We start from the raw sequence: 10,397 nt of genomic DNA, 5'->3' as shown, positions 1-10,397 counted from the left end.
AGAAAGAAAAGACGAGCGTCTTCATGTCACAGAAAAAACATTTATTAGGTTCACTCAGGCGTTATACAAGATCAGAATCAGATTCATGTGCTGAAACAGGAAGAGGGTCCACATCTTCATCAGCACCGTGACGCTAACGGTCAATTTCACCAAACACGAGGTCCTGAGTTCCTGTTTCAAAAAAAAAAAGTGTGAAGTAACTTCATGCTCACTTTAAACGTCTGCTCAAAGTGCAAACATTCTTACCAAGGATGGCCACCAAATCAGCCAACATGAGTCCTGCGGCCATTTTGTTCAAACTGGCCTGCAAACACACATCAGGATTCAGAGCAGAAGGTGGTGACCTTTGACCTCTGAGTGGGCAAATGAGCTCCTAATGAGCTGCATGTTCGTTCCTCATGAGAACACAGCTCGACGTCCAGCAACAAATGAAATTAAATAAAAACCTTCAAACTGCAGCTCGGAGAGGAACAGGAAGAATTTAACAACAACTGAAATACATCAGAAAACAACCCCCCACCCCCCATCACTGAGGGATCTGAACTGGGAGTGTTTGAGTGTTTTCTGGGCTGGAGTTAACAGGGAATGAAAGTAAACCTAAATGTTTTTAGGTGTAAGAGTTACTCTGTGGAGGCCAGAGGGACAACAGACTGTGGGATCCTGGTGAGTGGAGGGAGGATTTTATCCTCCACCAGGTGCAGTGGTGGAGCCAGGGGGTGGCCAATGGTGGCCTTGGCTACCATAGATTAATCCTTGTCCACCCCAGTCATTTGAGGAAACTAACTTTTTTTCTTCTTTTTTTCTGTCCTCCAGTGAAACCAGACGCGTCTCCCTGGTCCCCACCCGCTTCCCTGCTTGCAGTCTTTCGTCCTGTGAACCCTTAAAAAGCCTATTTTTTTTCTGCATACCTCCTAATTCGAAGGATCAGCTGGTCTCTCAACTAAATTGATCAACTTCTCCCAACAGGAGTCAGGGTAAGGAGGACCCTCTTACCTCGATGGAAACAAACTGGATTCATGATGACAACTGGTTATTTTGCCGTTTGGCTGGTGAATTCTGGATCGTCTATAAATTTGTGTGGATGTGTCGAAACTCGACAGCACTCAGACTGAATTTGTGGAGCTGCAGCAGGGAGCTGGAGCAGCTGTTAGGACTGTGAACTTCCTGGCAGCACCCATGAACGGTGGGAATAATCTTGGAGAAGCTGTGAGCTCAACTTTTGGCGTAAAGGATCAATTCGGCTGTTTTGGAGTTCCATCAGAGGATATGTACCAGCGAGACTTTAAAAAAGCAGAAACAACAATTCACGAGTTCTGCCTGACCCAAACTGTGGCCTTGATGCCGGACTTATCTCAACTCCTCCTGGAATGTTTTGAAAACAACAAAGATGCTTTGACTGTTTCCTCACCCCTCCCTTCCCCAAGGCTGTGGACATGTAACAGAACGTCAACTGAGCTGATGATGAATGTCACCTCTTATCTGGATAATGGCTGGGGGGGGCGGGCGGCGGCTCTGGACTATGCTACGACTTTCCCTTAAAAATTCAATGTTTTCACCGGTCTATATGTACATGTATAACGTCTGTTTATGTTGCTTTGCTGTGGTAGGTTTTTTTTGATGCCTCACATCGTACCTGTTTAGACTTCAATTGTTGGTATTTTTAGATTCTCTGTTATTTTTACATCTTGTGTGTTCCTTTGTACTGAAACTCTGGCACAACAATTTCCTGCAGGATTAAAAAAAGTTCTCTGATCTTATTTTTCGCTCTGTGACGGGGGACAATTTGCAGCTAATGATCGTTGACCACAAGGTTTATTATTTCACTGCGTTCATGAAGTACTCACCAGGTGAGTGAATCCAGGAGCTTTGATTTTGCAACGATAGGGTCTGCTGGAGCCGTCCGACACTAAATAAATACCAAACTCCCCCTGCAGGAAACACAGAGGACACAAACACAATCCACTAAGCATAACAGAACAACTGCAACAGGAAACCCCTGGTGACTGTTCTGTGAAGATGCTTTTATTCAACACTTTCTACGAGCTTCAAGCTTGAAATCATTTGTCTGTTGGTTGATCCAAACAGAAGCTGGGATGCATCGTTCACACCGATTCAGACAAAACAAATAAAACATGTTCAGAAGTGCTGAAACTTAAACGATGCAAGGTTTCCTGAACATTTCTGTGTGACTTTTAATAATAATTATAGTAAATAAGATTTTTTCGGCTGCTCCTTCTTCAGGGGTCACCACAGCGAACTCACATGAAAGATTTGACAATTTGTTTTACAAAGGATATCCTTCCTGACGCAACCTGGGCTCAAACCTCAGGATTACAGGACCACGGCACAAACCACCGAGCTATCACAGCCACCTTTATAATCTTTTTTTTTCATTCACCCTTTATTTATACAGGTCCTTCTCAAAAAATTTGCATATTGTGATAACAGTCATTATTTTCCATAATGTAATGATAAAAATGAAACTTTCATATATTTCAGATTCATTGCACACCAACTGAATTATTTCAGGTCTTTAATTGTTTTAATACTGATGATTATGGCATACAGCTCATGAAAACCCAAAATGCCTGTCCCAAAAAATTAGCATATCATGAAAAGGTTCTCTAAACAAGCTATTAACCTAACCGTCTGAATCAACAACGTAACTCTAAACACCTGCAAAAGATTCCTGAGGCTTTTAAAAACTCCCAGCCTTGTTCATTACTCAAAACCACAATCATGGGTAAGACTGCCGACCTGACTGCTGTCCAGAAGGCCATCATTGACACCCTCAAGCAAGAGGGTAAGACACAGAAAGAAATTGCTGAACGAATAGGCTGTTCCCAGAGTGCTGTATCAAGGCACCTCAGTGGGAAGTCTGTGGGAAGGGAAAAGTGTGGCAAAAAACGCTGCACAACGAGAAGAGGTGACCGGACCCTGAGGAGGATTGTGGAGAAGGGCCGATTCCAGACCTTGGGGGACCTGCGGAAGCAGTGGACTGAGTCTGGAGTAGAAACATCCAGAGCCACCGTGCACAGGCGTGTGCAGGAAATGGGCTACAGGTGCCGCATTCCCCAGGTCAAGCCACTCTTGAGCAAGAGACTGCGGCAGAAGCGCCTGACCTGGGCTACAGAGAAGCAGCACTGGACTGTTGCTCAGTGGTCCAAAGTACTTTTTTCAGATGAAAGCAAATTTTGCACGTCATTCGGAAATCAAGGTGCCAGAGTCTGGAGGAAGACTGGGGAGAAGGAAATGCCAAAATGCCAGAAGTCCAGTGTGAAGCACCCACAGTCAGTGATGGTCTGGGGTGTCATGTCATCTGCTGGTGTTGGTCCACTGTGTTTTATCAAGGGCAGGGTCAATGCAGCTAGCTATCAGGAGATTTTGGAGCACTTCATGCTTCCATCTGCTGAAAAGCTTTATGGAGATGAAGATTTCATTTTTCAGCACGACCTGGCACCTGCTCACAGTGCCAAAACCACTGGTAAATGGTTTACTGACCATGGTATTACTGTGCACAATTGGCCTGCCAACTCTCCTGACCTGAACCCCATAGAGAACCTGTGGGATATTGTGAAGAGAAAGTTGAGAGACGCAAGACCCAACACTCTGGATGAGCTTAAGGCCGCTATCGAAGCATCCTGGGCCTCCATAACACCTCAGCAGTGCCACAGGCTGATTGCCTCCATGCCACGCCGCATTGAAGCAGTCATTCATGCAAAAGGATTCCTGACCAAGTATTGAGTGCATAACTGAACATGATTATTTGAAAGTTGGCGTTTTTTGTATTAAAAACACTTGTCTTTCATTAGTGGGATGAAATATGCTAATTTTTTGGGACAGGCATTTTGAGTTTTCATGAGCTGTATGCCATAATCAACAGTATTAAAACAATTAAAGACCTGAAATATTTCAGTTGGTGTGCAATGAATCTGAAATAAATGAAAGTTTCATTTTTATCATTACATAATGGAAAATAATGACCTTTATCACAATGTGCTAATTTTTTGAGAAGGACCTGTACATGTAGTCTCATTGAGCCACGAGAACTCATTTTCAAGAGAGACCTGTTTAGGGAGCAGATGGTGGGGGTTAAGGGCCTTGCTCAGGGGCCCAGAGTGGGGCGAGGGTGGAGGCAGGTGTGGGTGTTCCACCTTTTCCACCCACATTTTGATGTTGACTGTACCGGGAGTTGAACCTGCGACTTTCCGATCACAGGCCCATCTTCTAACCTCTGCACCACCACTCCCACAATACAGTAATAATGATAATAATGATAATAATGATAATAATGTGCTCGGCTTTTCTCTGAAAGGTCTTTCATTTTGTTTCAGAGTTTTCAACAGTACATTATTTTTTAATTTAAACTATTGGAGAAAAAAAAAACAATGTTTTTTATTTACCTTTTAATGAAAGATCAAAATGACGTTGAACACGTTAAAACCTGGAACCTCCTTTATGACAATAAGAGTTCATTAGGGACAAAAATCCACCACCAGCTGCTTACACGCTTAATGTTTTTACTAATACACTTCCTTTACATTATTCCAACAATTCATTCAAGCTTTATTTATACAGGTTAATCCCACTGAGCCTCGGGTGAACAATAGTCAATCTGTTAGAGCTATCTCAGTTTGAAATAAAAACATGACATTTAAATGACTCTTTAAAGCATCAGCAACATGCATATCCCACAACAACTGGAAGAAAGATTCGTAATATTTAGGAAGTTAGCAGAACACACAGGATTTTAATAATTTTGTCACAACGCTGCCATACTTTCTTTTGAACTTGGGGCGGCTAAAATAAAGCAGGAACAGGTGGAGTCTAAAAATTTTTTTGTATAATTGGCTAATATATTTTTCTCACACTTTGTACCCCACAGTTTATATGCAGGAGCGGCTAATTTATGTTGTTTTTTTCCCATAAATTTCAAAAGTTATATTTTTATATTTTATTTTGAAAGACTTCCTGCTGTCTCTTGGTAACCTCCTGCTGTTAACTAACATTTTCTTTGACAGAGCTGTGCACTCGTGGCTCCCAGCACCCCGTCCCTCATGGTGGTAGGTGTTTGTGACACAGAGAGAATCCCTTCAGATCAGATGTACAAAGACTCTTGCTCACAGTTTCAAAGTCCCTACCATAACTCCACCCACTCTGTCATCATGTGACCAGAAGTCTAACCTGAATGACCAATGAGGTACTCTCGAGGATCATCTCCCAAGATAGACGTGAATTAATTTATTCAGATCGTTCTCATGTCGTTACTGTATTTTGCACTTCATGCACAGACCTGTTCATTTGTTCAGCGATAATGGAAAACACACAGAGAATTTATTATGACGCAGCTTTCATGTTAAAAGTGATCGATCAGCTGTCAAAGAAGGAAATTGATCTGTCGCCCGTAAGCTGCATCAACGTGTCGATGGTCAGGCATTGGATGCATATTTATATAAAATATTTAAATAAAAGTTTTTTTTTTTATCTTTCTGTGTACAGTAAATATGTGTTTAAATACCAGGATCTCATTTAAGCTTCGCACTGAATGGAGGAGACAACACGAGGGAGGGGCTGTCCCCCCCTTCCCCCCTCCTGCTCATATGAGCTCTTTGCTGAGGAGAAATCAGGTCAAATTTATTTTAAAAGTACATTTAAAAACAGCAGCTGTTATCAAAACTGTCTAACAATAAAATTAATTGTACTAATTTAATGAATATTTACCGTATTTCACCGGTACTATTTGACTTTCGGTCGCATGACCTCGATAAGACTTCTGGGTAATATTTTCCAGCAAATACATTTTAAATAATTTCAGTTACGTATGCGTTTGTCACTGTTCTGTCCAGTGATTATGCTTAGATAGTTATTGTTCATTTTGAAGGTATAATGGTTGTAACCATGAGTCAGACAGTGAAGCTTCATGAAGACTCTGATGATCTTGCAGTCTGAGTGGAGTTGAAGCAAGATATATTGTGTGAAACGCCACCTGCTGGCTGATTCTTGTACTACAACAAGAAAGCTGCACACTGTCGGAGCTGGCTGGGCACAGGTCCTGACCATGAACAGTGGATGACCACGGCTAAATAACCGGAGCGTCTCATTTATGTACAAAATTATGATTTATCTCATATTTAATCTGTGAGGCTTAGACACAGGTGTGTTCTGTAGCCTGAGAATTATGGTATATTTTTTTCATTCATTCAACCTTTTTTTCAACAGATAAGTCACATTGAGCCTCGAAGACTCATTTACAAGTGAGATCTGTTTGGACAGACAATAAATAGTGGTGAAAATGACACATAGGGGGGTTTGGCGACAAAAAAAATTCTTAACACGCTTTTAAGCTCTGTTTGAAGGTCAACAGTGTGATAGTGGGAAAAAAAAATCTCACACACGAGCACATAATGATGCAGACATGACGCAGGGGCGTGTTGAATAAATATATATTTTAAAAGACAGCATTTCCTTGTGGACTGGGTCTGAGAGATGGTGTGAGGGTTAACACCAATGGATCAAACAAAACTCAACTACAAACTCAGCACAGAGTTTCCGGGGGTGGGGGGGGGGGGGGGGGGGTACACGACAAAAAGCTCAAGTTCTTCATGTACGATGACACAGAACAGGAACTAGATGGGGTGATGTTAGATTAGGCTACAGATATAAATAAATATCAATATGATGTCCTAATAAAGACAAACGTACAAAAGTGCGTGTAAGAATATTTAAATCATCTAAAAATAATTTATGCGTAAGAATCGTGTTTGTCTTGTAACGCTCATCCTTAGTTTAAACCTCCATTTAGTGGTTTGCTAAAATGTGCTGACCAAGACAGAAAAGGTGCTTTTTACTAGAAAATTGTAAAGGAGTTGTTTACCAGTAACACTCACACCTCCCAAACATTACAGTGAGTAAGAGTCCTCTTCAGCTACCAAACATTACGCAGCTCGAGCTCTCACACGCTCACCGTTCATTATTTTCTAGGGCTGCAACAACGAATCGATAAAATCGATTAAAATCGATGATTAAAAGTGTTGGCAACAAATTTCATTATCGATTTGTTGTGTCGCGCGATTAAGTGTCTTTCACGGCGCTGCAGAGCCGTTTTGTTCACCTGCGGTTCATGGTCAATGCTGACTGACTGAATAAAGTTTGAAAAAAAACTAATCTGCAGCGCAAGTTGAACAGAGTGAGGGGGAGGAGGAAGCAGAGCAGAGTGTTTTCAAAGGAAAATAAGTAAAAGTTACAAATGACGAGGAGAAAACTGTTCGACCCAAGTCCTCCAAAGTGTGGGAGCACTTGACGCTTCACAAAGATAAAAACTTTTAATCCCGGTTACAATAATCCACACTTTTAGTCCAGATTACACTCTTCCCTCAAGGACACATTTTACAAAGTAGCTACATATTGTGCAGGAATATAGCATACATTTGTATATAATTTTGTGTACTTTTTTTTTTTTAAGCTATTTGACTAACTTTTTTTTTTATTCAATATTTTACTAACAGAATAGTAAAATAGCAACCTGTTTTTTGTGCGAATTGCTATGTCAAATGTTCAATTTTGGAATAAAGAGGTGGAAATAAAAACGTTGTTTGTTTTTTGCCAATTCATCGATTAATCAAAAAACAAACAACAAAAACCAACTAATCGGCTGATGAATCGATTATTGAAATAATCGTTAGTTGCAGCCCTATTATTTTCCTGTTTTATTTTTTAATAGTATTTCCTGTAGCACATCAGTAGAATTATTGAAATGCTACTGACTTAAAAAAATATGTGTGGACAAACATCCATCTACAGCATGGGACACTTATGGGCATAATCAGACAAAACAAACGTGTGGAGTTAAAAATGAATTAGTCTCACCTTGGGGGCCTCTATAGCGGTGTATGTGGCCCCTGGGGGCACCTGGTAGCCCTCTGTGTAAAGTTTGAAATGATGAATCAATGACTCCATGGACGTCTAAGAACAGCAAATAAAAACAAACACGACAACTCAACGGTAAGAAAACAAAGACGGGACATCTGTTGCTGTAAGCTCATCTATAAACCTGTTTATCTATAGAAATAAAGAAAACCTCTAACACTTGGAGTTCACATTCAGAGTCAGTGCAAAAAATGAGGAAGAGGAAATATTACAGGAGTATTTTTAGATTTCTGCAAAACAATCAAAATAATGATTCAGACAGAAATGTGTTTAATGCCATGAACTGAGGAGGAAAAGTAGAAAACCCAAAAGAAAATGTCCATCCAGCTGCAGAACAAACATCTGGAGTCAGCTCACCTTCATCTCAGACCGTTTGGGCGGGGCCACCTTGGCATCATCCACCTTAATCTCCCCCTCTGGCATCTTGTTGAGGGCCTGGAGGATGATTCTCAGGGACTGCCTCATCTCCTCCACTCGACACAGATACCTGAACAAACAAACAACAAACAAACAAACAAACAAACACTTATTAACAGCTCAGACTGTGTGAGCAGGGCTCAGTCTGGTTCCTGTCAACTGATGTCAACTTGAAAAGAACAAAAATTGGCTTTTTTAATTTGTTTTATGTTGGATTATCACACATGGAGCCATGAATGACTCTGGTCATAAAGTACCACAAAAATATTTGTGTTTTGTTTACTCCAGTGACTACAGAACATCTGGGGACAGTACTGAACACACACGTCCCCTTCAAAGACGAGCAGTACGCCGATGTCCCCCGTCACTGAAGGATTGGAAAAGTGAATGTTTGTAGTTTTCAAGATAAGTGTTTTTTGGACTGGAGGGAAACAACATTTTTGGTGCCAGATATTGCAGTGGGGAGGAGTTACACTGTGGTGTTTTGTCTTTTCTGAGGTAGCGCAGTGATGGAGGGAGAATTTTATCCACCATCAGGTACAGTGGTGGTGCCAGGAGGTGGTGAGTGGTGGTGTTGGCCACCATAGATTAATCTTCGGCCACCCCAATCATCTAAGAAACTAAACTTTACATACAAAAACTAGAAAGAATAGTTTCCTTAAATGATGGGTGGGCAAGTTTGCATAGATACATGGCGGTGGCCATCTTGGATTTTGATGTGGCAACATTTTCAAAAGGAACCTTTCTCACGTCTAGATGCAGCCACATGCCAAAATAAAAATCAGTACCTCACTTATTTTCAGGTTATCATGCTCACAACGTGCACACACAAACAGACAGAGGGTATTCATGATTCACTCTCTTCACTTCACGACGGGGACAATAAAAGGCTGGAGACAAAAGAAGAACACAGCCTTTCTTTTAAATGTTGGACTTGTTTCTTGAAGGTGTTACCTGTCGTAGCAGTCTCCTTTGGATCCAATTGGAACATCAAACTCCACCTCATCATATTTGTCATATGGCTGAGACTTCCTCAGGTCCCATTTGATTCCTGAGCCTCGCAGCATCACTCCACTGATGGAGGGAAGAGGAGACAGAGTCAGGGTTATTGTGTGTGTGTGTGTGTGTGTGTGTGTGTGTGTGAGTGTGTGTGTGTTTTAGGCTTGTAAAAGTAGCCATTTAGTAGACCTGTCATGATAAACAATAAATCAATTAATCGCATGATAAATTAAAATTATCAACCTCATTTTCATTTATCGGCTTTATCGTTTGTGTCTCTCTCTTTCTACTGAAGACACTGGATGACAAAAGGCTCAACTCCGGTGCTCTTCACTGACCCCACACTTTCTGTTTTCTCTTTAAAATCCATTTTAACCGTCCAAAATCATGTTTTTGGATCGTTAAAAGCAGCTAAGCTACGAGTTAAGCTAACAGGCCGACCTCGGGGGGGGGGAAACCTCCGTCTTGTTGAAGCTCCAAAATTCACGATTGAAACCTGTGCCTTCGTGTAAAAAGTTGTTTTTCTCTGCAACAAGAAGCTGAGAACTTGTTTACTGATTTTTTTTACTACCAACTTGTTTGTTTCCTTGCTGCTCTAGCTGTAACTGGAGGTTTACCTGAAGCCATAGTTGAGGGCATCTTCAGCGCTGACGACCCCCACATCTGTTGTACGCATCTTCCAAATGCGATTGTAGGTCAGCAGCTGTAGATATCAACCAATAGAATGATGCACGTCTCTTATCTACACATATTTATCACATTTTATTACTAAAAGCATTTAAGGACGCATGTACCTCTTCTACTTCATCAACTCGCGTTGAAAAATTCTTGGCCCATTCATAGATGTCATCCATGAGGCCGATGGGCATATCCTGGAACACAGTCGTCGTTATTGTTACTCATTTCTGTCTCACTACGATGATGGAGGGATGAACATATAGAACATCTTTGTCATCGTCCTTTCTGTTTCACTCACTCAGTTTCTATAACACAAACTCAGGACATTATTTAGATACAAAATATAATACAGATTTATTGCCTGACCACATCAGGAG

At 41.2% G+C, this 10,397-nt stretch overlaps 1 protein-coding gene across 1 annotated transcript in view; it reads right to left on the bottom strand.

The window, feature by feature from the left end:
- Positions 1–20: 20 nt before the first annotated feature.
- The window catches only part of ndufs2 (NADH:ubiquinone oxidoreductase core subunit S2), a 43,586-nt gene continuing 33,209 nt past the window's right edge, over positions 21–10,397 (bottom strand). Inside the window, exons 7-14 of the mRNA XM_037675094.1 lie at positions 10,137–10,214; positions 9,960–10,045; positions 9,298–9,417; positions 8,284–8,413; positions 7,867–7,962; positions 1,845–1,928; positions 247–304; positions 21–171 (exon numbers count right to left, since the gene is read on the bottom strand). Coding sequence (XP_037531022.1) covers positions 134–171; positions 247–304; positions 1,845–1,928; positions 7,867–7,962; positions 8,284–8,413; positions 9,298–9,417; positions 9,960–10,045; positions 10,137–10,214 — 690 coding nt within the window. The 3' untranslated portion in view covers positions 21–133. The remainder of the gene's footprint in view (positions 172–246; positions 305–1,844; positions 1,929–7,866; positions 7,963–8,283; positions 8,414–9,297; positions 9,418–9,959; positions 10,046–10,136; positions 10,215–10,397) is intronic.

This window comes from Nematolebias whitei, chromosome 1 (assembly GCF_014905685.2).
Source record: "Nematolebias whitei isolate Nwh7 chromosome 1, NemWhi1, whole genome shotgun sequence".
Taxonomy (NCBI): Eukaryota; Metazoa; Chordata; class Actinopteri; order Cyprinodontiformes; family Rivulidae; genus Nematolebias; species Nematolebias whitei.
This window is presented reverse-complemented; position numbering and strand designations above follow the sequence as displayed.